The sequence below is a fragment of the Lepidochelys kempii genome, chromosome 8 (genome assembly GCF_965140265.1).
Source record: "Lepidochelys kempii isolate rLepKem1 chromosome 8, rLepKem1.hap2, whole genome shotgun sequence".
In the NCBI taxonomy this organism is placed as follows: domain Eukaryota; kingdom Metazoa; phylum Chordata; order Testudines; family Cheloniidae; genus Lepidochelys; species Lepidochelys kempii.
In genome coordinates this window covers 36,111,526-36,138,874 of record NC_133263.1, presented here as the reverse complement: position 1 = coordinate 36,138,874, position 27,349 = coordinate 36,111,526, and the positions used below count along the sequence as shown (strand labels likewise).

The window sequence follows — 27,349 nt, the reverse complement described above, 5'->3', positions numbered from 1 at the left end:
TAGAAAAAAATATTTCTTTTGAAATTTACTATGAGCATTTTCCCAGTGAAAAACCGCAAATGCAAGTGTTTTGGATCTTTGAAAAAATTCCAGTTTTCTGTACAATTTTGGAGGGATTGGTTTTTCATCAAAAAACAGGAATATTTTGACTGAAAGGGAATTTTGTGTTTTGGCTGGAAAGCCATTTTTGGTTGAGGGGAAAAAAATGCTTTGATGAAAAAGAAAGTTGACCAGTTGTACTCAGTTCATGTAAAGGATTTGTGAGATGTTCTGTTCTTGCAGAATTCTGTTCCAAACCCAGATTAAAGACCATGAAACACCATGCTCAGTGCATATTTATTTTCCTGATGGGCATCTGGAAATCTAGCCGGTGGCTAATGTAATGCTATCCATTCTGTACGGCACATACACTACTCTTGGGAACCTATGATTCATTTGCCAGTGGGTCAGTCCTGCCAGCCCTGGGAGATCCCAGAATGTTATCTATGGTGGCCTTGTAATGCTGGGCGCTACACACATTCTATTAGGGACTCTTGCTAACGGAGGGCAATGAGACATTCGCTGTTTGTGCTGCTTGTGTCTCTGTTGCACTGTAATTTCTTTTTTCTCTGTAGCTTACTTTAGAGGTAGCTCTGACATCAGGGCTTCGAAGCCCCTCTTTTTCTCTAGCGTCTAGTCATTGTGCTGCCAGAAGCTTGGCTGTGTCATTGCTAAGCCAAGTGGGGCGCTAGCCGATGGCTTGGATTGGATTCAGAGCAAATCGTTCAGGTTGCTTATGCATTTCAATGTCCTCATGACAGCGGGGTACCTGAAAGTTGGGCACAGCAGCCCCCCATGGAATACAGCTGAGCGTGGAGCAGAGAAAATGGCACCTGCAATTGCCCCGGCGGATGGGAGGTTGAGGGCGGCCGCTAGGGGCCAAGGGCTAAGCAGGATCTTGCCCGTTATTTTTGACCTGTGTCCTGTGCCCCTGCTTAAATATCCTCCTGCCTAGCTTATCTGTTTCATGGCAGTCTCAAGCCCTGTGGTATGTTAGTTGCTCCTCAGGCCCTTCTCCTGCCCTCTGCTGCAGGATGCACCTCCATCCCAGAAAGGGGTGCAACCAGAATTTTCCTAAGGAAGGGGCCCTTTCCCTTCCTCTTTCCCTTCCCTTCCCTGCCCCCATCCCCATGCTCTCTCCCCCACACTCCCCCCAGCCCCATACTCTTCCCCTGATGTTACTCTGCACCCAGCTCTGAGCTCTCCCTGCTGCACACCCAGCCCCGTGCTCTCTCCCCCACACTCCCCACTGCCCTCAGCCACATACACTCCCCCTCTCTCCAGCTCTGCACACCCCTCACTCCAGCGGCTCAACACTGAGTCCTGAGCTTTTCCCCTCACACCGCCCTGCAGCCAGCTCCAAGCTGTCCCCTAGCACCCAGCCCTGCGCTCTTCCCCCCGACCTTATTCTGCACCCAGCTCTGAGCTCTCCCTGCCCCACACCCAGGCGCAAGCTCCTCCACAGTGATGCAGTCAGGCTGAAAAGCACCATCCCCACCAGGGGCCAGGCAGTTCTGGGAGCCCCAGCCCCCATCCTCCTTCTGCATCTCCGCTTCCCGAGGAAGCACCAAAAGGATCCAGTCCTCCCACCTTCCTGCAGACCGGGGGTGTCTGGAGCCCCTTTCTCCACTTCTCCCTGGGGGCTAGGGATGTCTGGGGCCCCTGGGTGCCAGAAGGGCTGCAAGAATGGGGTGTCCTACCCAGGCAAACGGGGTCACAGCCCCACTCAAATTTAATCCACGCCCCCCATGGCACCCTGAAGCCAAGACAGCCTTAAGCCTCTCTCTCAACCTTATGCTGGTCTGCGATTGAAGCTGAAAATCCATTGGGCTGCTAGCTCAGTCTAGACTTCTCTGGCCTCACTCCGTCTGCAGAGCATTATTTCCTTGTCCTCCCAGCTTGAGGAGCAGGAAGAAACCTCCTCTCAGCACACGGGTGGAGCTGGCCACAGAGGAGACTCTGTCAGAATTGCAACCAAATCTGATCTGGCCCTAAAAACGCACAAACTCAAACTAATAATCATCCCACAAGCAGCGTGTGCGTGAAGGAGGGAGTGGCGGGTGCAGCAGAACAGCGACCATCGGAGCGGGCTGCTCGGTCCGTGGCCTGTTAGACCCTATGGATGCCATCGGGGGTAGCGCTCACTCCTCTCCCCCCAGGCCCAGAGGCAGAGGGTGGCTGTGATGCAGCCATCAATGAGCATTTGCAGCCAGATGGTTCATTCTAGGGGCGGCGCTGGTACAAACGCCTGGTCCCCACCGCCGCACGCTGAGAACGTGGGTGTGAGAACTCACCACTCAGCTGGAAGGCCAGAGCACCAGGCTGATGACTGCACTCCAGGCGAGCCCGGCCTGCTCCTGGTAACGCCTTGGTCACACCCCTCACCCCCAGCACCTGCATTGTCTGCTGAGACACACTGCACTGCACCCACAAGCTCTGCAAGGGGGGCGGCTCATCTCCCAGCTGGATTCGCCCCACTGAGGAGGGGCTCACATGGGAGCAGGACATGGGGGCTTGCTTGCAGAAAGCTAATTAAAGATCTAAGGGCCAGGCTGCGCACTGTGGGCACAAAGTTGCCTTTCTTTGGGGGTGCCTTCGGAGGCACAATCCCTTTCCTGGCATGCTTTGCTATTACTGGGGGCTAGTGTGTGGGAGGAGCTGGCTCATGGCCACACCTCTCTGGCCCCCTGCCTGGCCCCTTGGCATAGCTGCCATCCATGGGGCTGCACAGGGGTGAAGCTGTGCTTGGCCTTTGCCAGGCTGTGCATATGGGGTGTGCAGGCTCTCTGGGCTCACTCTAGGGATGAGGGCAATCTTCCCCTCAGCGAACACCAGATTAAAACACATGGGTAGGGTGACCAGATGTCCTGATTTTATACAGATAGTCCTGATATTCAGGGCTTTGTCTTATATCGGCGCCTATTGTCCTGCAGCCAGTGTGCCGATTTCTCAGACTTGCTATCCGGTCCCCCTACCCATGGATGTAGGAAGGTGGGGAATCCTGACCCATGGTGGGAGGGGACAGGGCCAGTGACAGCCAGGTGAGCAATTGGCAATGTGGTTCTAACTGTAACAGCTGTGCAGAGCACAGACCTGCGTATGAACAGCCCCTACAGGATGCCCAGAGATCCATGCATGTCAAGGGGAATCCAGGGCCTAGGAGGCTGTACTCCTTGCCTCTTCCTAGGAGAGGTGAATGAGGACTGATTTGAGACTCACTGTCCATAGGCATTTCCTCACGCTGTGCTCCTGTGCGACATACAGGCTTGGGGTCAGCTCAGCAATGCCATGGGGATAGCCGCTACGGGGCAGACTAACAATGCTGACAACACCCTATGTCCGAGGATCGTGCTCCTGCTGGAGTCAGAGGTAACAGGACCATCCCCTTCATGGGGTAGGATTGGGATGCCAGTCATTTTTCCGTACATTTCCTGGACTCTCTGTTTTCATATGCTACTCCCCTACAGTCAGTTAGGTTTCCCCTCTCATACATGGCCTGGCTGTGAAGATGTTCATTTCTGACCTGATCTCTCCTCCCAGCAGCCAGGAGCAGGCTCACCAACCTGTGATGAACATGTCCCCCATGTGCAGCGCTAGGAATCCTTTGCCACCCGGTGAAATCGCCTTAAATACCCTCTTGCCGTTGTCAGACCAGCCTTGCCTCCAGTCAGCGGTCCCCTATACCCCGCTATCCCGCTGCCGTACGCTTTGCCGTAGGAGGTGACCCAATGCATCTCATAGTGCTCAGTGCATGGTGCTGTGTGACATGAGCTGGGAGTGGTTCTCAGTCCAGGTCCGAGTGAGCAGGGATCAGATTCATTCACGGAGGGAACTCTGCTGACGTCACTAGAGAACCAGCTGGGGTGAATTTAGCCTCAGGTGCCTCCATCGTAACAACCATCCCCCAATCAATGGCAATCTCAGCTCGCCCCCAGGAGCGAATGGTCAAGGGGAGCTGATATACCTCTCCCCCCGGCTCCAGAGGGTCCTTCCCCAGCAGGGCAGACTGGGAACAAAGGTGCACTGCCACTATCTGGGCTGGACCTGTACTATACACAAAGGGCCAGATCCTAGCCCCATTGAAGCCAATGGGAGATTTGCCATTAACTTAAGTGGGGCTTGACACAAACAGAGGCTCTGTCTCCAGGGCTATCTTTCAGGCACCACTGGGCATTCACCTGGAGAGTCCCACCTTGAGAAATGCCAGAGCGCTCTCTTCTGCCCCACCCTGCTTCTCCAGGTGCTCCGGCAGCATGGCCCACAGAATGGTAAAGACTTGGGAAGGAAGGAAAGAAGGAAGGAGGCCTCGATAAGCTCTACTTACATGGCCATGAAGATCTGTGTTTAGCAGCATCAGGGCACAGGTCAGTGTATGAATCCCATCTGAAACACACAACAAATGCAAACAGCTCTCAGCGCTCTCCAGACCATTGTCCTCAGAGCACCTTGACCCCTCTGTTGTCTCAGCTCCCCCAGTGCAAAGGAGAGACAAACTGTGGCTTTTTGTGAAAGTTTTTGTGCTGTCGGATTTAACAGTACACTCAGCAGTGCTGCTGGGTCCAGTGGGAGGGTATATAGTGGGTCTGTTACATAAGAATATAAGAATGGCCATACTGGGTCAGACCAAAGGTCCATCTAGCCCAGTATCCTGTCTTACGACAGCGGCCAATGCCAGGTGCCGCAGAGGGAATGAACAGAACAGGTATCATCAAGTGATCCATCCCCTGTCGGACATTCCCAGCTTCTGGAAAAACCCAAGGCTAGGGACACCATCCCTGCCCATCCTGGTTAATAGCCATGGATGGATCTATTCTCCATGAACTTATCTAGTTTTTTTTAACTCTGTTATGTTTTTGGCCTTCACAAAATCCTCTGGCAAGGAGTTCCACAGGTTGACTCCAGGTGAAGAAATACTTCCTTTTGTTTGTTTTAAACCTGTTGCCTATTAATTTCATTTGGTGACCCCCTAGTTCTTGTGTTATGAGAAGGAGCAAATAACACTTCCCTATTTGCTTTCTCCACATCAGACATAATTTTATAGACCTCTATCATATCCCCCCTTATTCATCTCTTTTCCAAGCTGACAAGTAACAATCTTATTAATCTCTCCTCATACAGAAGTTGCTCCATACCCCAATCATTTTTGTTGCCCTTTTCTGAACCTTTTCCAATTCCAATATATCTTTTTTTCAGATGGAGCAACCACATCTGCATGCAGTATTCAAGATATGGGCGTACCATAGATTTATATAGAGGCAATATGATATTTTTTGTCTTATTATCTATCCCTTTCTTAATGATTCCCAATATTCTGTTCGCTTTTTTAACTGCGGCTGCATTGGGTGGATGTTTTCAGAGAACTATCCACAATTATTCCAAGATCTCCCTCTTGAGTGGTAACAGCTAATTTAGACCACATCATTTTATATGTATAGTTGGGATTATGTTTTCTAATGTGCATTACTTTGCATTTATCAACATTGAATTTCATCTGCCATTTTGTTGCCCAGTCACCCAGTTTTGTGAGATCCCTTTGTAGCTCTTCATAGTCTGCTTGGGACTTAACTATCTTGAGTAGTTTTGTATCATCTGCAAATTTTGCCACCTCACTGTTTATCCCTTTTTCCAGATCATTTATGAATATGTTGAACAGCACTCGTCCTAGTACAGACACTATTTACCTCACTGCATTCTGAAAACTGACCATTTATTCCTACCCTTTGTTTCCTATCTTTTAACTAAAAAGAAAAGGAGTACTTGTGGCACCTTAGAGACTAACCAATTTATTTGAGCATAAGCTTTCGTGAGCTACAGCTCACTTCATCGGATGCATTAGCTCATGAAAGCTTATGCTCAAATAAATTGGTTAGTCTCTAAGGTGCCACAAGTACTCCTTTTCTTTTTGCGAATACAGACTAACACGGCTGCTACTCTGAAACCTATCTTTTAACTAGTTACCAATCCATGAGAGGACCTTCCTTTTTATCTCATGACAGCTTACTTTGCTTAAGAGCCTTTGGTGAGGGACCTTGACAAAGACTTTCTAAAAATCTAAGTACACTATATCCACTGGATCCCCCACACTCAAAGAATTCTAGTAGATTGGTGAGGCATGATTTCCCTTTACAAAAACCATGTTGACTCTTCCCCAACAAATCATGTTCATCTATGTGTCTGACAATTCTGTTCTTTACTATAGTTTCAACCAGTTTGCCTGGTACTAAGGTCAGACTTACAGGCTTGTAATTGCCAGGATCACCTCTGGAGCCCTTTTTAAAAATTGGCATCACATTAGCTATCCTCCAGGCATCTGGTACAGAATCTGATTTAAATGATAGCTTACATACCACAGTTAGTAGTTCTGCAATTTCACATTTGAGTTCCTTCAGAATTCTTGGGTGAATGCCATCTGGTCCTGGTGACTTATTACTGTTTAATTTATCAATTTGTTCCAAAACCTCCTCTAATGACACCTCAATCTTGGACAGTTCCTCAGATTTGTCACCTAAAAAGAATGGCTCAGGCTTGGGAATCTCCCTCACATCCTCAGCCATGAAGACATTGCTCCACAATGGCCTTATTGTCCTTGAGTGCTCCTTTAGCATCTTGATCATCCAGTGGCTTCCAGGATCATCCAGTGGCTTCCTGCTTCTGATGTACATTTTTTTGCTATTACTTTTGGAGTTTTTGGCTAGCTGTTCTTCAAATTCCTTTTTGGTCTTCCTAATTATATTTTTACACTTCACTTGCCAAAGTTTATGCTCCTTTCTATTTTCCTTACTAGGATTTAACTTCCACTTTTTAAAGGATGCCTTTTTGTCTCTCACTGCTTCTTTCACTTTGTTTTTTAGCCACAGTGGCACTTTTTTGGTTCTCTTACTGTAAGCAGTGTCAGGATGAGCTCCACCCTAACATCTGGTGGTGAGTTGTGGAAAAGAACTTCAGGGGCCGATCTCATTTGCATAGGCACACCCACCCCACCTAGAATGAGGCCATAGCTGCCCAAATGGTCACTTTGGCTGCTGTGGGATCCCCAGTGTCTCTGTTATTGGGGTAGGAAGAATAAATCGTTATTCCCCTGATTATGGGAACTGTGCTTGGAACTGTACTTGGCCTTTTGTTATGATGGAGGGACTCACCATCAACTAAGTAGTACTCACTAGGTAAGGGTCATGGGTTCCAAAACTCTGTGAATTGAGAGAGGCTGAGGGCAAGTATTAATACTTAGTGGCATGGGCCCCTGGGTGCGGGCCTTGCTTGCTAATTGCACTGCCTCCTCTCTCCACTGTGGAATATCAGAGCTAATTTTGATTTCATTAGATGTCTAGTTACAGGCTGCTGAGCTCCCTTTGGGCTAATAGTGCACCAGCACTGAGACTCCCCTACTACAAGCTGAATTCACCAAAGAGCTGAACTGACTAAGAGCTGAAATCACTGAGCGTTGTGTTAAGTAGTGGAGAAGCCTGAAGATATATTGTGGAGCAGTTTGCGGGATGGCTGGAGTGCCTGGTGGACAGGCTGGTGGAGCAGTTCATAGGACGGCGGGAGCTGCTGGTGGGACACAGAGCAGTTTGTGGACCAGCTGGTGGAGCAGTTCATGGGAAGGCGGGAGCTGCTGGTGGGATGCGGAGCAGTTCGTGGGACGGCGGGAGCTGCTGGTGGGCCGCAGAGAGGAGCTGAGCGAAGCAGTTTGTGGGGCAGCTGGCAGAGCGGAGTGGAGCGAAGGCCTATGGAGCTGTGGGGCGGTCAGCTTCAGATCATGTAAGGTGCCTCTTACCTCCACCCCCATCTCCATCCAGGTCGGGAGGTAAAGCTCTGTAGATAAACTTTTGAACTCTGGGGCTGCCCTGACCAGGGACAGAGACTTTTGGGTCATTGGACTTTTGGGACTTTGGGTGATTTGGGGTTGCTGGACTCAAGAACCAAAGGGAAAAGGGCATGCCCCAATTTGCTTGGGGTGGGTTTTTTGCTCATGGGTTGTATTATGAATCCTGTTGGTGGTGTTTCCCCAACATAATGCCACATTGTTTCTCTCTGTTATTAAAAGGCTTTTTGCTACACTCAGACTATGTGCTTGCCTCTTGGAGGCCCCCAGTGGGGGTGGTATATATTTGTCCCAGGTCACTGGGTGGGGGCTTGAGCCGGTTTGCATTATGTTATTGGAATGGATCCCCTAGATATTGAACCCGGCCCTTGTTGCTGCCAACTCTGACTGGCAGAAGGGTTACATTACTATGTTTTTTAATTTGGGATATACATTTAAGCTGAGCCTCTATTATGGTGTCTTTAAACAGTTTCCATGTAGCTTGCAGGGATTTCACTTTTGGCACTGTATCTTTGAATTTCTGTTTAACTAACTTCCTCATTTTTGTGTAGTCTCCCTTTCTGAAATTACAAATACTTTGCCTCAGTCTTTAATAAGACTAAAGAGGATCTTAGGGATAATGGTAGCATGATAAATGGGAATGAGGATATGGAGGTAGACATCACCATATCTGAGGTAGAAGCGAAACTCAAACAGCTTAATGGGACTAAATCGGGGGGCCCAGATAATCTTCATCCAAGAATATTAAAAGAATTGGCACAAGAAATTGCAAGCCCATTAGCAAGAATTTTTAATGAATCTGTAAACTCAGGGGTTGTACCGTATGATTGGAGAATTGCTAACATAGTTCCTATTTTTAAGAAAGGGAAAAAAAGTGATCCAAGTAATTATAGGCCTGTTAGTTTGACATCTGTAGTATGCAAGGTCTTGGAAAAAATTTTGAAGGAGAAGGTAGTTAAGGACATTGAAGTCAATGGTAAATGGGACAAAATACAACATGGTTTTACAAAAGGTAGATCGTGCCAAACCAACCTGATCTCCTTCTTTGAGAGAGTAACAGATTTTTTAGATAAAGGAAACGCAGTGGATCTAATTTACTTAGATTTTAGTAAAGCGTTTGATACTGTGCCACATGGGGAATTATTAGTTAAATTGGATAAGATGGGCATCAATAGGAAAATTGAAAGGTGGATAGGGAATTGGTTAAAGGGGAGACTACAACGGGTCCTACTGAAAGGTGAACTGTCAAGTTGGAGGGAGGTTACCAGTGGAGTTCCTCAAGGATCAGTTTTGGGACCAATCTTATTTAATCTTTTTATTACTGACCTGGGCACAAAAAGTGGGAGTGTGCTAATAAAGTTTGCAGATGATACAAAGCTGGGAGGTATTGCTAATTTAGAGAAGGACAGGGATACCCTACAGGAGGATCTGGATGACCTTGTAAACTGGAGTAATAGGAATAGGATGAAATTTAATAGTGAGAAGTGTAAGGTCATGCATTTAGGGATTAATAACAAGAATTTTAGTTATAAGCTAGGGATGCATCAACTAGAAGTAACGGAGGAGGAAAAGGACCTTGGAGTATTGGTTGATCATAGGATGACTATGAGCTGCCAATGTGATATGGCTGTGAAAAAAGCTAATGTCGTCTTGGGATGCATCAGGAGAGGTATTTCCAGTAGGGATAAGGAGGTTTTAGTACCGTTATATAAGGCACTGGTGAGACCTCACCTGGAATACTGTGTGCAGTTCTGGTCTCCCATGTTTAAGAAGGATGAATTCAAACTGGAACAGGTACAGAGAAGGGCTACTAGGATGATCCGAGGAATGGAAAACTTGTCTTATGAAAGGAGACTCAGGGAGCTTGGCTTGTTTAGCCTAACTAAAAGAAGGTTGAGGGGAGATATGATTGCTCTCTATAAATATATCAGAGGGATAAATACCAGAGAGGGAGAGGAATTATTTAAACTCAATACCAATGTGGACACAAGAACAAATGGATATAAACTGGCCACTAGGAAATTTAGATTAGAAATTAGACGAAGGTTTCTAACCATCAGAGGAGTGAAGTTTTGGAATAGCCTTCCGAGGGAAGTAGTGGGGGCAAAAGATCTATCTTGCTTTAAGATTAAACTCGATAAGTTTATGGAGGAGATGGTATGATGGGATAACATGGTTTTGGTAATTAAATATTCATGGTAAATAGGCCCAATGGCCTGTGATGGGTTTTTAGATGGGGTAAGATCCAAGTTACCCGGGAAAGAATTTTCTGTAGTATCTGGCTGATGAATCTTGCCCATATGCTCAGGGTTTAGCTGATCGCCATATTTGGGGTCGGGAAGGAATTTTCCTCCAGGGCAGATTGGAAGGCCCTGGAGGTTTTTCGCCTTCCTCTGTAGCATGGGGCACGGGTCACTTGCTGGAGGATTCTCTGCTCCTTGAGGTCTTCAAACTACAATTTGAGGACTTCAATAGCACAGATATAGGTGTGAGGTCTTTTTTAGGAGTGGTGGGTGAAATTCTGTGGCCTGCATTGTGCAGGAGGTCAGATTAGATGATCATAATGGTCCCTTCTGGCCTAAATATCTATGAATCTATGAATTAAATGCTACCGTGTTGGGCTGCTGTGGTGTTTTTCCTGCCACAGGGATGTTAAATTTAATTATATTATGGTCACTATTATTATCAGCTGTATTCACCTCTTGGACTAGATCCTGTGCTCCACTTAGGACAAAATCAAGAATTGCCTCTCCTTTTGTAGGTTTCAGGACTAGCTGCTCCAAGAAGCAGTCACGAAACTTTATCTCTAAAGTGAATGATTTCAGTGGTCACAGCATAAAGGCCAGCTTGCTAATGTTATCTGGCTCTAGGGTCAGGTAACCCTTCTATAACAGCACTGTAATACCCCCCAGGATCACTGTCTCTCTCATTTTTTATATATCCTAATGTTCGATCGCTTTTCGGATCCTCACTGCATATTGGGCAGAAGTCATCACTAAGCTGGTCACAGCGATGTCCAGGAGTTTCTCCTGAGTGTTAAATTAGTACCCGGATGTGGGTCTGAATGATTCAGAATCTTTCTTCCAGTCTGGATGACTCTGCATTTGTCAGCTTTGAATTTCTGTGGCCACATGGCTGCTCATTCACCTTCCGTGGGTAGGCCCCTCAGAAGTCCCTCTTCAGGTTTGACTAACCTCAATAATTTGGTGCCAGCTGCTATTTTTGCTGCCTCATTGCTCACCCCTGTTTCCAGGTCATTAATAAGTATATTATGGGACACCAGTCCTGGTATAGAGCCACGTGGGACCCCAGTGCTCACTTCTTCCAGTGTGAAAATGGACCATTTATTCCTGCTCTCTGTTTTCTGTCCCTTGGATTGTTTCCAAACATGACCATTAACCCTGTGGCTTCACTTCATTAGTGACCTCTTCAGAGGGACTTTGTCACAGGCTTTTTGAAAGTTGAAATAAATGATATCCTCCCATTCTTCCTTACTCCCTATTTTGTCAGAACAAACAAAGAGTTTGAGCAGAATATGAGCCAGTCACAATGTTCTTTTGCAGAAGCCAAGCTGGCTTGACCCATCAACCATGACCCTCTCGGTGTTTGTAATTGTCATTACTGTTTGTACCTGCTCTGGGATTCCTTCGCTGGCCCTGCGTATTCTTTTTACAGATAGGTGCTGTCCCTCCGGCCCCCTTTGGAGAGTCGCTGCTTCAAAAGAGATTGTGTACTTCTGTCATCAGCATCTTCTCCAGACCCTTCTGAATGCCTAGATTGGTACCATCTGGGCCCAGGGACCTGTTGCTGTTGCCTCCAAGAACACAAATTTCTTGTCTACGTGACACTTGTCAGAGAAAATCTTGCTGTGAAAAACTGTTTTATCTTCAAAAACACAACTCTTAGGGGCCAGGTTACCTCTGATCCAGCACCAACTTATTTGCTGTTTTGAAATATGTACAGTAATGTGTCTCATGATCATCCATGGAAGGGACATTAAACTCCAAATTCTTTACAACAGCAATTGGCATTAATTGAACAGTCATACCTTATGGGATAGTTTGGGGTCCAGTTATGAATTCCATGCAGTTTTAGGAACAATACTGGTACTTGTAACAGTCATTGTGAATGTGATCATCCATCCGGTAGCAGGAAGCTGGCAGCTATGTCTGGAGACTGTGTGACAGGGCTATCAAGGTCCATTAACATTCACTAACTCTGCCCTGGTAGAACAATGAGGTTGCTACCAACAGAACCATTGACTTTTGATGACTCTGCCCCAGCAATTCCTAGGGGTTTGGAGCATGGAAAATCTCCAGCGGAAGTATAGAAACAAACAAACAAAAGGGTCACAGCCTGCTTTGAAAAATGACATGCTCTGTAAGGAAATGGAGCCATTCCACCACTCAAACAGAACCTCCCTGGGGAAGTGGGGCTTTGCCTTCATCCAAGGACACGATCCCAACCCCAAGGACTCAGTAGCAGTGAGGATTCAAGAGTGGGGTTGTGTTAAAGATGTTTGTTGATTTGCCTAGATTGGTAAATGTCCTGTGCTCTCTAAGGGCTTGTTTACACTGGAAATTAATCCAAACTAACTAAAGATGTGAATTTAAAGTGGATTAGTTAAACCGCATTAAACCCCTGTGTGAGCACTTGCATTCAGCATTAAAATGGCCTTAATTTGTTTTAGCTTAATCTGAATTCGGATTAATTTTCCTGACCGTCCCTTTGTAGACAAGTCCTAAGAGTAAAGTGTGCATGTTTAAGAAGTTCCTTGCACAGCCACATGTCCCTGAAGAATAAAATTATAAACCAGACATCCCACGGGGCAGCGGCAGGAGGGAAGCGCTGCATGGGAGCATGCATAAGCAACTGGAGAGCCTTGGGAGGTTCAGCACTGATCTAGAGGTCTCGATAGTAGGACTCTGGAGTCTCCCATCCCAAGGAAGGAGTTCAGACATGCAGTCTGCACCCTGGGAGTGTGCCTAGAGGAGAAAGCAGAGACCGTGCCTGGCCTCTACACAGACCTAGCAGGCTGGAAGCAGCTGGGATCCAAAGGTTGGGTGACGGGTGGCTGGTGACCATCCACAAGGGGCAGACTCAGCCAGGACCATGACCTTACACAAATTGATTATAATTCACTGCACAGCATAGCTTTGTCATCATGTAACTGTAATCTTGTCTTGAGCTGGCGTTTGCCCTTCTAGGCAGCTGACTGCATTCCACTGACTGTACAGTTCACCCCATGTTTCACTTTCAGCCATCTCACAAATGTCCGAAAACCGCTCATCTTTTGCAAGCTCAATTTGGCAAGGAGCTATCCCAAATTGGAGACTGGATTTGCCAGCATTTTAATTAGCGAACGTACAATTAATGTAAGAATGTTCTCCCTTTGGATTGCCAAAGTTAGTCAGGAATTGCAGATGAACTTGAGCTGTTTCTAATAATGTTATTATCGTATTGTTAAAGGGACACGATGGTCAATTTAGGCCCAGCATTTAGAGTCTGCCAGTCTTACTCACATTGACTCACACTTACTCACACAAGCAGATTTGAAAGCACGATGTGAAGTTGAAAGGATTTGGCCCTTAGATTTTATAAAAATACAGCTTTGCAAAATCTTTTTATCAACAGAAATATTTCTGTGCAATCAAACAAGTGAAACCACTAGCCGGTTAGTTTGCGTTTAAACATTCCCTTACAGGGATTGCAACCAAGAATCCTACATGGTGAAATGCTGGCTATTCTCCCACCACCCAAAGTCTGCTCCACCTCCATTCCTGCCATCGACCTGTAACTTCACTTGAGGAGATCTCTTTTTCTGACCCCTGTGCTCCTCTCAGCAGAAGACACTAGTGCTCAGCACAAATGAGAAGCTGTCAAACTCATGTTTGCAGGACTGCGCTATAATGGGCTGTCCAGACTTCGGCTTGCAAAGTACGCCCAGGCATTTCATTGTGCACTCCCTTTGATCTTGTAGGCATCACCCACACACCTTCTGTTTTCTCACATCTTCGTACAGGGAATTGCCTGAATAAATATTTCAAATGAAACAATATCCCCCTCCCCCAACTGTGTTTTTATAGGGTTTGTTGAAACAAAGAATACAGATCATGGGAGCAGCAGTCATAGGAGGTTGCTCAAATTAAAAGCTTAGCTGTTTTCTCTACAAAATGGGACAACAAATATACTGACAAGACCATTGCACATGAAGTTGTATCATGGTAAGGAAATCACCGTTGCCAGTAATCTAGACGTGGATTCTCAAACATTTTCCCTAGTGTGGATGACATCCCAATGCAGAGATTCTCCTATGGGCCTCTCCCTTTCCATCTGCAACCACGTGAACCACCTCCTCTCCCCCACATGATCATGCCACTGATTTGTAGCATCTGCCACAATGTCTGCCACGGGGAAGTCTTAGGATAATGTATCTGTGGATTTTAGTGGCCCTTAGTGAGATAAGCCTGTTGGGTCAGACTCTATATGAAGGTTCCATTTCTAAATCGTTTATAAAAGGTTAATAAATATCTAATAGAGGTTTTAATAACCAGAGACTGCTATAGGGGCCCACAGGTTGCTTGTAAGCATGGCTTAGAACCATCTTGTTCTGCTGTGTTTATAACCACCTACACCACAGATTACTCCTGCATGTCACATCCATTAATCAATTATTAGCTATGGACTATTTATAGATGTTCCCCTCCCTGAAGTGCGACCCTGCTTTGTCCTTCAGGAAGGAGTTGCTCACACTGTCTGAGTCAGCACTAGCCAGCTCTTTGCAGATTACCAGCAAGTGGCCTCCAGGTTACCAGCAGACCCTAGGCTGCGCTTTAGGATCTCTGCTCTTGGTTGTACAGCAGACCAGCTGGTGCACACGCATTGTCAGCACTGTCAGGGAGGGTGAGGTGTCTGAGAGGAGGTGGGGAGGTACCTTCCGACGTGCTCTCTTCTGGGTTGCACTGGCAGTATCTCCGGGAGAAGTGGATAAGCACGCGCTCCCGTTCCTGAGTCTCTCCCATCAGAGGGAACGCTTTCAAGAACGTTCTGCAAATAGAAAAGGACATTTCAGCTTACAGGTCTCAATGGAAATCCACAGCCCAGGGCCTCACCTGAGCTGTGCGGGGAGCAAAGGGGCAACAGCCTTTCTGCAAGGTTATGGAGCAGCTGGGGAGCGGCTCTGTGTACTCTAGCTCAACCCCCTGGCCTGTGTGCTTCTGTGTGACCTCACTCGGAGAAGGGCAAATTCTTGCCTGCCCTGCCCGTGATGGCCTGTTCCGACTAATATCCTGCATGCTGGGCTCTGTGCCAGCTCAGCTCCCTAAATCCAGCCCTGTCTCTTGCACAGGAGAATGGTGCCAGATGGGGTTGTACAGCTGGGGCTGGGTTTGTCTCACAATCAACTGGGCGTTACTTTAATTTGGTGTTTTCCACAGAGAGATGGGTCCTAACTAGAACCTCAGGCCCAAACCCCTTCAAGCTCTGGCCAACTGAGACTCGTGCAGCTCAGACCCCGTTTCCAGTGGGAGCATATTGTGCCGATCATTAGATCACAGTCAATATTTAACCACAGCTGGGATTCCTGTTACACCAACACATCTGTCAGCCTCCAGCTGTCATTATACACACAATCAATCGTCAAACCTTAAGCACATAAGCGGGGCTGCACTAAATGGCAAATAATGATACTACACGGCAAATTGGAAACACTGGGCTTCTAGATCAATTCGTCATGGGGTAGGTCTTTAATGAAAACAGAGAGGCTCACCTGAGTGCTTTGTCCAGGGTGAGCCCAGTGAAGTCAAAGAAACTGAGATATTCTTCTGCTACCAACTTGCTAAATTCATTGCTGTAATTAAAGAGGGAGCAATCAGCTGACCCATAGGGGAAGAACACTCTCTTTATAACAGGAATCACACAGTCTCTTCTCCTGGCCAACCCAACTTCCAGCAGGTACTTGCAGAGATTCTAAAATCCCCCGCCTTTAATCCTTGGGGGAGATTTTCACAGGCACAAAGGGCAATTCAGTGACCCTCAATGGGTGTTTCATGAGAGTTGAGCACCTAGCAGCCTTTTGTGCCTGTGAAAATGGAGTTTGAGGCCTAACTCCACCAGTTGCCTTTAAAAATCTGCCCCTTTATTGCCTGTGTTGTGAACCCTGGTTGCCTACACAGAGACAAAACAGTCAATGGTGAGCATTGAATCTAGGGCCCTCAGCACAAGTTCTTGCCATTTGAGCGGAAGGAGTCATTCAGCTATGGGTAGTACAGTAAGAAGCAGGATCTTTGCTGGGTCCAGCCACTAGAGGGAGACATAGACAATGATTTAGACAAAGCAAGTGGATTAGACTTGTTGAACTGTTTTGATGATGTCATAGTGATGGAGTAACTCTCCCTAATACACAGCGGGGACCAGCTCACTGAAACACTTATTACGTGTCAGGGATGGAAGGAAATGGTGGGCAGGGAGCAGGGAAAGACAACAAGGCCCCCCCTTTGGGGATGGAGTGTGTGAGAAGAGAGGCCGGGGAAGGGGAAGAGTGACGAGGGGGCTGAAGGAGAACATGGGTTTTGGAATGGTCCTCTCGCCCGAGGTGGCATCTCAGCTGCACCTCTGGCCCTGGCCATCTATAACACTACTTGGAGATCATAGGAATTTTCACCAGCAACGATTCTCTAGGCCATGTTTTAATCTTTATGGAGAAGGTAAGTTCCTAGATTTATAGATCCAAAGGCCAGAAGGGACCATAAAATTGACCTTCTGTAAAACACAGGCCAGAGAATTTCATCTAGTTACTCCTGTACTGAACCCAATCTCTTGTGTCTATCATTATTTGTATTATTTACTATCTGTATAACCATAATGCCTAGGAACCCTAGTCATCACAGACCAGAACCCCACTGTGCTGGCGCTGTCCAATCAGAACAAAAAGACAGTCCTTACTCCAAAGAGTGTCCAGTCTAAGTATAAGACAGGAAACAAGAGATGGATAAAGATGGGCCCATGGGGGCATACAAGGAAACAATGAGACAATGTTGGTCTGCATGAGGGCAAGGCATCTCTTCCAGAAAAGCATCCAGTCTGGCTCTGAAGGTGTCAAGAGATGGAGAATCCACCACTTCAGTTGGTCATGTGTTCCAGTGGTTAATCACTCTTACTATTAAATTAGATAACTTTCTCAGTTTAATTTGTCTGGCTTTAACTTCCAGCCATTGGTCTTCCTTGTACCTTTCTCCACGAGATTAAGGAATCTTTTATTACCCAGTGTTTTCTTCCAGTAAAGGTTCTTATACGCTGTAATCAAGTCACCACTTGGTCTTCTTTTTGGTAAGCTAAACAGGTAGAGCTCCTTTTGTTAACTCTGGCTGCTAGTGCTGCGCCACACATTGCTGCTGACAGGCCGAAGAGCTTCTGAAGTTGGGTTTGAGGGGAAGGAACCCAAATGAAACTCTGGGAGCCATCAAAAAGAGCAGGTTGTAATAGATATCAAGCCACAAATCCTCTCTGCTCCAAACGACAGAGGAAAAGCATCTTTCATAGATATAGATAGATATTAAGGTCAGAAGGGACCATTATGATCATCTAGTCTGACCTCCTGCAAAATGCAGGCCGCAGAATCTCACCCACCCACTCCTGCGATAAACCTCTCACCTATGTCTGAGCTATTGAAGTCCTCAGCTCATGGTTTAAAGACTTCAACGTGCAGAGAATCCTCCAGCAAGTGACCCATGCCCCATGCTACAGAGGAAGAAGAAAACCCCCCAGGGCCTCTTCCAATCTGCCCTGGAGGAAAATTCCTTCCCGAACCCAAATATGGCAATCAGCTGAACCCTGAGCATATGGGCAAGATTCACCAGCCAGATACCCAGGAAAGAATTCTCTGTAGTAACTCAGATCCCACCCCATCTAACATCCCATCACAGGCCATTGGGCCTCTTTACCATGGATATTTAAAGATCAATTAATTGCCAAAATCATGTTATCCCATCATACCATCTCCTCCATAAACTTATTGAGTTTAATCTTGAAGCCAGATAGGTCTTTTGCCCCCACTGCTTCCCTTGGAAGGCTATTCCAGAACTTCACTCCTCTGATGGTTAGAAACCTTTGTCTAATTTCAAGTCTAAACTTCCCGATGGCCAGTTTATATCCATTTGTTCTTGTGTCCACATTGGTACTGAGCTTAAATAATTCCTCTCCCTCTCTGATATTTATCCCTCTGATATATTTATAGAGAGCAATTATATCTCCTCTCAACCTTCTTTTGGTTAGGCTAAACAAGCCAAGCTTTTTGAGTCGCCCTTCATAAGACAGGTTTTCCGTTCCTCGGATCATCCTAGTGGCCATTCTCTGTACCTGTTCCGGTATGAATTCATCCTTCTTAAACATGGGAGACCAGAGCTGCACACAGTATTCCAAGTGAGGTCTTACCAGTGACTTGTATAAAGGTACTAACACCTCCTTATCTCCTATCCTTATTGGCCCATCTTTATCTTAGCTGGGGATTGGTCCTGCTTTGAGCAGAGGGTTGGACTGGATGACCTCCTGAGGTCCCTTCCAACCCTGATATTCTATGATTCTATGATCTCTACTGGAAATACCTCTCCTGATGCATCCCAAGACTGCATTAGCTTTTTTCACGGCCATATCACATTGGCAACTCATAGTCATCCTGTGGTCAACCAATACTCCAAGGTCCTTCTCCTCCTCCTGAGTTACTTCTAATTGATAGTCTCTAGCTTATAACTAAAATTCTTGTTATTAATCCCTAAATGCATGACCTTACACTTCTCACTATTAAATTTCATCCTATTACTATTACTCCAGTTTACAAGGTCATCCAGATGTTCCTGTATGGTATCCCGGTCCTTCTCTAAATTGGCAATACCTCCCAGCTTTGTATCATCCGCAAACTTTATTAGCACACTCCCACTTTTTGTGCCGAGGTCAGTAATAAAAAGAATAAATAAGATTGGTCCCAAAACTGATCCCTGAGGAACTCCACTGGTAACCTCCCTCCAGCCTGACAGTTCACCTTTCAGTATAATCTGCTGTAATCTCCCTTTTAACCAATTCCTTAGCCATCTTTCAATTTTCATATTGATCCCCATCTTTTCCAATTTAACTAATAATTCCCCAGGTGGCACAGTATCAAATGCCTTACTGAAATCTAGGTAAATTAGATCCACTGTATTTCCTTTGTCTAAAACTCTGTTACTTTCTCAAAGAAGGAGATCAGGTTGGTTTGGCACGATCTACCTTTTGTAAAACCATGTTGTATTTTGTCCCATTTACCATTGACCTCAATGTCCTTAACTACTTTCAAAAAGAAAAGGAGTACTTGTGGCACCTTAGAGACTAACCAATTTATTTGAGCATGAGCATCCGATGAAGTGAGCTATAGCTCACGAAAGCTCATGCTCAAATAAATTGGTTAGTCTCTAAGGTGCCACAAGTACTCCTTTTCTTTTTGCGAATACAGACTAACACGGCTGTTACTCTGAAACTTAATTACTTTCTCCTTCAAAATTTTTTCCAAGACCTTGCATACTACAGATGTCAAACTAACAGGCCTGTAGTTACCCGGATCACTTTTTTTCCCTTTCTTAAAAATAGGAAATATGTTAGCAATTTTCCAGTCATACAGTACAACCCCTGAGTTTACAGATTAATTAAAAATTCTTGCTAATGGGCTTGCAATTTCATGTGCCAATTCCTTTAATATTCTTGGATGAAGATTATCTGGGCCCACCGATTTAATCCCATCTGTCACTTACTCTTTATCATCTCTCATCCTTTTATAGGAACTACACTTCAGAATGGAAGGAGACAGTGCAAACGGCCCCCACAAAGCTGCTGTTAAAGATTTGTATAGGCCAAGATGCACTGTGACATCAATGATCCATACTCTGACTGCAGTGAGCCACTGTGTTCGTAAGATATTAATGCACTTTTCAGGTGCCTGAAAGCTCCTGGCACCGATATGCTCCTGACACAGCTCCTGACAGCCTGCTACTGAACTCTCTTCATGGCTTAATGCTGTGCGACTGGGAGGGACATGGCTTGACAGAAACCACGTATTTTAACTTGAAAACCAAGCCAAATTGACAAGGGAGGCACTGAGTGAGAATAATCAGGGGATCCCATTGTGTCACTTTTAGAGGCTCCATTTTCTTCTGACTATAAAGCATGTTCCTCCCTGTGCTGTAAAGCATCTAGAAGATTGTCAAAGAGGCAATTGCAGTTGAATATAGTGTTCCATCTCCAGGGCTTGCCTATGAAAGACATTTCGGTCGGGGACGGAGGAGGAAAAGGAACGCCACACAGTAGCAAAAGGCATATTTTGAAAACGCCTTTTATGTCTGATTAACTCATCCACTGTTTGCTAGTGTCATTGCATTTCATATGAATTTTAAAATGATCTGCAGAGCCATTATGTACAATGTAGCCAGCACGTGTGGACCACAATCTATTTCCTAAAAAGCCATGTCACGCCGCGGGCTATGGAACATCGGCATAAGATGTTCAGCAGAACATCGGGGGCTAATTTTACACCTGGGCTGCCTAGAATCAGGCTCCTAACGCTCTGTCTACACTACACTCAGAGATCTGATTGCTGCATGTGTAGAGACAGCCCAGCTAGATTTGATCTAGCCTAGCTCCAATAACAATAGCCATGAAGTGGTGGCAGCGTGGGTTAGCCATTCAAGTACATAGCCAGGATCCCAGGTGGGCTTGGACATCCCTCATTCCCATGGCTCCACTGCTATTCTCATTGGATCTAGCTAGATCAAAGCTAGCTCGGCTATTTCAACCTGTGCTGCAGTCACCCCACTGAGTGCAGTGTAGACAGACCCTTCCTCCCTGTGTGAGTGGTGTATGGGGGCCATAAACGAATGCTGAGGGCCAGGGGAGATTTCCACCATGCAGGCAACACATTGGGCTGCTGTAGGTGACCCACAGTGTACGGGGTGTTCTGGGGCGGAGCTGACAGGTGTTGCAGACAGGAAGGGGAGGGGCATAGCATTCTGAAGCCTCAAAGGAGGGCATGGATCAGCGTTCACATCACCTGGGCTGGGTAAGCTAACGATCAACCAGCGGACCAAATTCGGTGCTGAATCCTGGTCATGTGCCACCTGAGGCACTTTATGCATACGCTAAGAAGAAGGAGCAGCCTCGAATCAGACGGTAGGAAGGTGTCAGAAGCTGAAAGCTACCTTTCCCCACGCACCTTGGGGCAGCAGAGAATCTCACCCTGTATTCAGGCACCAAAATAAGTGACCTGATCTTTCAAAAGTGCTGGTCAGTTGCCATGATCTTCAGCCCTGATCCCGAGCTGAGTGGTAACTGCTGGTAGACTTCTGAAAATCAGGCAACTTATTTAGGCACCTAACTGTGGGCTCAAGGGCCTAACTTCACACCTCCAGTTTTGAAAATCCTGGCAAAGGAGTTTTGTATAAAAACCAGGGCATTTCCTGTGGCTGCAGAGATACCCAGCCCTCGTTCAGAACTCTCAGTGTGGCTTGTTTGCTCTTTGCCTGTGACGCTGTAGCCGAGTGAGGCCTCCGTTAATATTTGATATTAATACCAAAAATTAATGAAAGAATAATTGATGGATGTTTGCAAGAAATGGGTAATTATCTCAGCTTAACAGCATATGCCCTTTGGAGCACCAGTAATTCATATAATGACGTCCTTTTTCAGTCTCATGAAAAATGTGATGCTTCACGCTAATTATCCTACACTGGTATAGCGCCTTTCATCTCAAAGGATCTCAAAGCAGTTTACAAACTGATATGCCAGCCACACAGGGATCATTCATCCATCATTGTAATGCTGCTGCGTCTGGAGCGAAACACTGTTCAACAACATAACACAACGGCTGAGGTCAGGAAGAGAAGAATGCCTGCAGTGAAAATTGCAGGGTTAATTTAGGGAGGCAGAATGTAATGATCTACATTGGAATTTGTCCAGGACATTGGGCTAACATCTGCATTAGCACAAAGGGGCCTTGTAGTGCTACTTAATACAAATAATGAATGATGGTATTATTTTTATAAGTCCAGTTTGCAAGGAAATTCAAGCAATAGAGGACATCACTGCCCCAAAGCCCTTACAAGTTTAGACATAAACCTCAGAGATAACTACAGACAAAAGACGGATAAGAGGAAAGGGAGAACAAGGGTTATGCTTAAGGCCCCAATCATAGAATCATAGAATCATAGAATCATAGAATATCAGGGTTGGAAGGGACCCCAGAAGGTCATCTAGTCCAACCCCCTGCTCAAAGCAGGACCAATTCCCAGTTAAATCATCCCAGCCAGGGCTTTGTCAAGCCTGACCTTAAAAACCTCTAAGGAAGGAGATTCTACCACCTCCCTAGGTAACGCATTCCAGTGTTTCACCACCCTCTTAGTGAAAAAGTTTTTCCTAATATCCAATCTAAACCTCCCCCACTGCAACTTGAGACCATTACTCCTCGTTCTGTCATCTGCTACCATTGAGAACAGTCTAGAGCCATCCTCTTTGGAACCCCCTTTCAGGTAGTTGAAAGCAGCTATCAAATCCCCCCTCATTCTTCTCTTCTGCAGGCTAAACAATCCTGCAAGTGGATCCAAAAGCAGAGCTTTCTACTCCTGATGGAATCTCATGGACTGAATAACTGAAGGCAAGCAGGGCTGTGCTAACGGTTCCTTGGCAGGATCTGAAGCCAGGGTCACGGAATTGTTGGTTTATCCATGTGGGCAACTTGCTGGATCTGCTGTGTTTTTGTTTGTTTGGATGGCTTTGGAATCTGAACTGGACTTTAACTTTTATTTTTTGTAATGAGAGCTTTGGAGACATTAGTGGCCACAGCTGGTTAGGACCTTGGCTTTCCACGTCAGACAAAGGGAGGCCGCGCCAGTGTAGCAACATTTCTGAGCCTCACCCTGGGGAATTGGCTCAGCGTTAAGTTAGAGGGAAGAGAGCCGCCCAGTTGCATCTCCAGCTCCACTGCCTACAGTGCCTGAGATTTCCGTGGAGGTCTCCCATCCAGTGCGTAATGTGTGCCAGGGCTTCCCAGGGCTGAGCCGTGGCACCTCTGGGCTCGCTGCATCAATGTAAAAAATTGCTTGCGCCCCAGCACCTCTTTCATTACAAATTAAGCACTGCTCCCATCCACATGTTGCTGTGGCTTATCTTGCCTCGCTTACAAGATATGACAGAGCCCCACCATAAAGCAAGTGGCACTTGATTTTACTGGCATTTGTATTTAATTTGAATGTACAACGTTGCGGATCCCGTGCTGCAGGCACAATACACACATTACATACATTAGAAACAGCTCTTCAAAATAGATCAGAGAGATTTCTAACGAAAACCACAACTCTTGCACAGTCATTCCTGCCATATCCCACTCCCTTTCCCTTCCCTGGGAGAGGATGCAGGTCGTGGAGCGTGTCCTTTGGGTCGTCAGATCTGGCTTTGGATGAATCAAGGCAGGACACACATTCAAGAGCCCAGGACACCCATCACTGGGAAAGCCCTGCATCAGCCCCTCTTCATTAAACCCAGAGACTATTCACTCCAGTGCCTTGGAAGATCCCAGCTTCTGCAGCATCACACAAGTTAAACATCCCCATTCCTCCCTTCTGGTTGTTTGCATCGCTTGCCACCTCTGTGCCTGGCTGGAGTAGGAGGATCTATTGCAATGGATCTCCATCCATGCATAAAAGGGGCAGCCGAAGGTACCCAGCCCCTGCAAGGAAACAAAAACCATGTTAATTAGCAAACAGGTTTCACTGACAATTATGACTCCCTCAGGGAAGATTAAGGATCAGATTTCAGACCGATTGGGAATCAATGGGAATCTTTCCACTGCTTTCCATGGGCACTGGATCAGGTCCTAAATCGATACCAACCAGGGCATACCTAGGGTATAGAGACTCCAGGCCTGGCCCTATATGAGTTCATAGTATAATTTACACAGCACAGGGGAACCATTGTCTGGAAAGCAATAAGACTCCCAATCAAGGGGTGTGAGAGTTCCCTAGGCTAGTGGGCCTGGCCAAGCCAAAAATCCCATAGGGCCAATATCTAACATCTGCCTGGTGTTTTCTCCCCCCCTCCAAAGATTGCTTCTCTTGTGAAGGAGCAGCAACTAATACAGCTTCTTAGATTGTTGTAGTCACTAATATTCTTATTCCAGAGCCAGGAGCAGAACCCAGGAGTTCTGACCCTTTCAAATATTTCTCCCCTGAGTATTGGCACAGGGTTAGAAGTGGATACATACTGCACTGGTTTAAGATCCATTCTCAAGCCACAATATTCTACATAACCAATTGGGTTATTCTCCAAGCTCAACTTTGCCCCTCTACTGTGAATTCAAAGAGATTCCCTCTTAAGAGTAAGTAACAAAGTGCAGTAAAACTACTTACATGCCAGGGGAGAAGGTCACGTTGCCACATCCAGTCCAGGTTCGAAGGGTGTGGCCATGGAGTCTCACCAGCCCAGCCCAGGGCAGCTGATGGCTCATGGTGCAGTAGAGTAGTTGTCACCTCTTTGTGTATGCAACGTTATTGTCTGAGTGGCTTTGTGAAAACACTCTGCTGGGGCCTCTGTATTCTTATTTCATGGCAGGAATGCAAGCAGCATTCTCAATCGGTGTCCAGAATGCCCTCCAGTAGGTCCCCTGGTTGTCACCTGAGATGGGGCAGCCTAAGCTACGTTGGTGTTTGTTCTTGCCCTTTCATGCAGGGGGTGACAGACAGAAGAGGGGCTGCAGGTACTAGATGATACAAACTGGTCTGATCCTTCTCTGTCCAGCACTCCTGTTCATTTCAGCAGGAGCTGTACATGTTAGGGCTGCAGGCCTAATATTCTAATTGTAGTGGAGCCTGTGAGTGACTGTGGCGCTTTTAACGTAAGCTGCCCCTGAGCTGGTGTCAGATATCAGATGGAAAGGAGAATGTGGGGTGCTTACTCTCAGGGCCAGGATCCTCCTCTTTCCCCTGTATGCAACCCCCATTGGACGTAACAGGCATAAACCTCACAAATATACAGAACAAGGAAAGAAAACATCAGCCAGGCTCAAAAGAACAGCAAGGGGAAACAGCCTGAGAACTAACCTTTACTGGAATCACCCAGGGAGATCGAAACTAACATGGTGTTGAACTGTGCAGCGATAGGAGAGATTGTCCCTTTGTAGCTTTAGCAGTGACACCTGCTGTTCATTTTCTTGGAGAGACAACTGAGTCCCTGATTTGTACATGACTGAGCTCATTGGAGGCATTCAAAAAAAAAAACAGTGATAAGAGTTTTATTGGGCTTCTCCCCAACAACCACCTCTTCTAAGAAAAGTCCCCTGAGTGGTGGCTTACGTGAGATTTCAGGATATGTTATGTCAGAAATGAGTCCTAATCAAAAAGTCCAGATCTGGATCTCAAACCCCTCAGATTCTGGGGGTGTTAATTTCAGGGGTCTTGTTTGGACCTATTATAAAGTCAGAATAAGAATTTGTTCGTCTGTGATCATCTGTGAAATTGAGATCATGATCCTGGTCCACTCTCTAAACATTCCCAAAGTTCAGGAGTGTTTGGATCTAGGTGCGTGGGTTGGGCCCATGTCAATTTCACACAGCACTTATCATCCAGAAAGATCCCAATGCTCGTAATTGAACCTGACTCTGAAGCAAGCCCAAGAGTTCCCTGGAACAGCAGATCTTTCATTTAAGAAGTCACTTCTGCTTTTGCCCTGTTCCATTTCCCCCAGTGAAGCCAGTGTTCACTTTTGTCCCATATGGTAGGGCCACTTTCATGCCGGCTTTGAGCTCAGCATTGCAAATCAGATCTTCTCAGTAGACTTCTCCCCAGATCCATATCCTCTAACACTTGCCTTGTGACCTAGTCATGATGGAAAGAGCCACTTACTTTTTCCCAAGCTGGCGTGCCACATCACAGCGCTTGAATCCTTCAAGGTGATAGAGGCGCTTGGCCAGTCTCTTGGCAGCGTCACTGTCTGCCTTGCAGCCATTTGCTAACGTGTCTGTGCTGCCATGGTCAAGCTGTTCGGTGCTGCCCATTTCAGAGTCCGAGTCAGAAAGAGCGTCTTTTAAGCTGGCATCGCTGAATGATGAACAGAAAACAATTAAAGAAACAGATGTGGTATTTTCTGGAAAGCCCAGAGCTTTGGACAATACAAGCCTCATACCAAATCCCAAACCACTCTGTCATTAACGTGTTTTTAGAGAAACACGAGCACCTTGCCTCAGTGGACTGCAAGCTTTGTCAGAAATCCAAAGGCTGTTTGATCAGACCTGGGTATGATGTTTCCTTTATCAGTCTCAGCATTTGCAAAGTTGGAAAACCTCTGAGCTCCCCATCTGGGGACCAACCAGTCAATGAACCTCATAGCTCCGTTGGTCTATTCCATGTCATTCAAGCCGCAGACTAGCTGCAGTACTTCATGCAAGTCAGGTGTTTTCTAAGCATCTTAATCAGTGTTTAGCCTTGGGTTGGGTGAAATGGTTAAGATACCATTTGCAACCATCCAGCCACCATTCCCTTCACCTTCATTCATCTCCTGTTTGGAGAAGTACTTCGGGTGTCTCTCTAAAGTGAATTCAGTACTGGGTGAAAGGTGCTGGATTGATAGCCCTGGGGATTGAAGTCTCCTGTCCAGAGAACAGGTCCAGCATGAGCGATAGTCAGTACAAGTGTACCCAACAATGCCGACCAGTGTGCTTCAGCATGTGAGAGGGGAGTTCAGCCTCTACCCCCTTTGGCCTCACTGCTGAGACGGCCAGTAAGGGGCTGGTTGGTGCTAACGGAGGCAGTGGGTTGCGAGATGTGGACATCTGTCCACTGGGAACTGGACTGAGGCCCGTGAGCTCATTTCACATTAAGGCACAGCGTTGTTGGAAAACAGATTTCCCACCTCATGACATTTTTTGAGCTTTTGAATTTTTTTATTGTCTGGAATTGGGATAAATAAGGAAAAAAAAAACACCACAAAAAACAAAAAACCAACCAACCAACCAACCAAAAAAACCTGAAATTTTTTTGTGAACTGAAAATCCAAAAAGAGAGAGGAAAAAAAATCATTTTCGGGCAATCAAAAACATAAATTCAAGACATTTTGTTTTGATGTTGACCTTTATTTTTTAACATAAAATAACAAAGTTCTAAATGAAAATCATTTCAAACAGAAAAAAATGAAATGTTTTCTTTTGAAAATGTCAAAATGGAACATTTCGAGATTTTTCCACACATTTATTTTCAAATTTTTTCTAAACAAAATATTCATCCAAGTTCCCATGGGAAATTTTGGCCTTGATGAATTGACATTTTTTGATTAAATATAGTTAGTCAAAAAATTCCCAGTCAGCTCTGCTAAAACACATAACAGCAGTCAGCGTAACAAGATGACTTCACTAATGGCTTGGGCTGCATTTAAGTCAGTAGGCTAGAGATGAAGTCTGCATACCTCACTCCAAACCCTTTGCTC

The 27,349-nt window shown here is 46.1% G+C and overlaps 1 protein-coding gene across 4 annotated transcripts in view; it reads right to left on the bottom strand.

Annotated features, from left to right (window-relative positions):
• Positions 1-27,349, bottom strand: part of PSD2 (pleckstrin and Sec7 domain containing 2) — a 148,228-nt gene that overhangs the window by 41,481 nt on the left and 79,398 nt on the right. For 2 of the 4 annotated variants that reach the window (XM_073356046.1, XM_073356047.1), the window contains exons 4-7: positions 25,774-25,968; positions 15,633-15,713; positions 14,799-14,911; positions 4,364-4,422 (exon numbers count right to left, since the gene is read on the bottom strand). In XM_073356046.1, the coding sequence (XP_073212147.1) occupies positions 4,364-4,422; positions 14,799-14,911; positions 15,633-15,713; positions 25,774-25,968 (448 nt within the window). Of the gene's footprint in view, positions 1-4,361; positions 4,423-14,798; positions 14,912-15,632; positions 15,714-25,773; positions 25,969-27,349 lie in introns of all 4 variants that reach the window. The other 2 variants (XM_073356048.1, XM_073356045.1) reach the window with 1 other exon arrangement.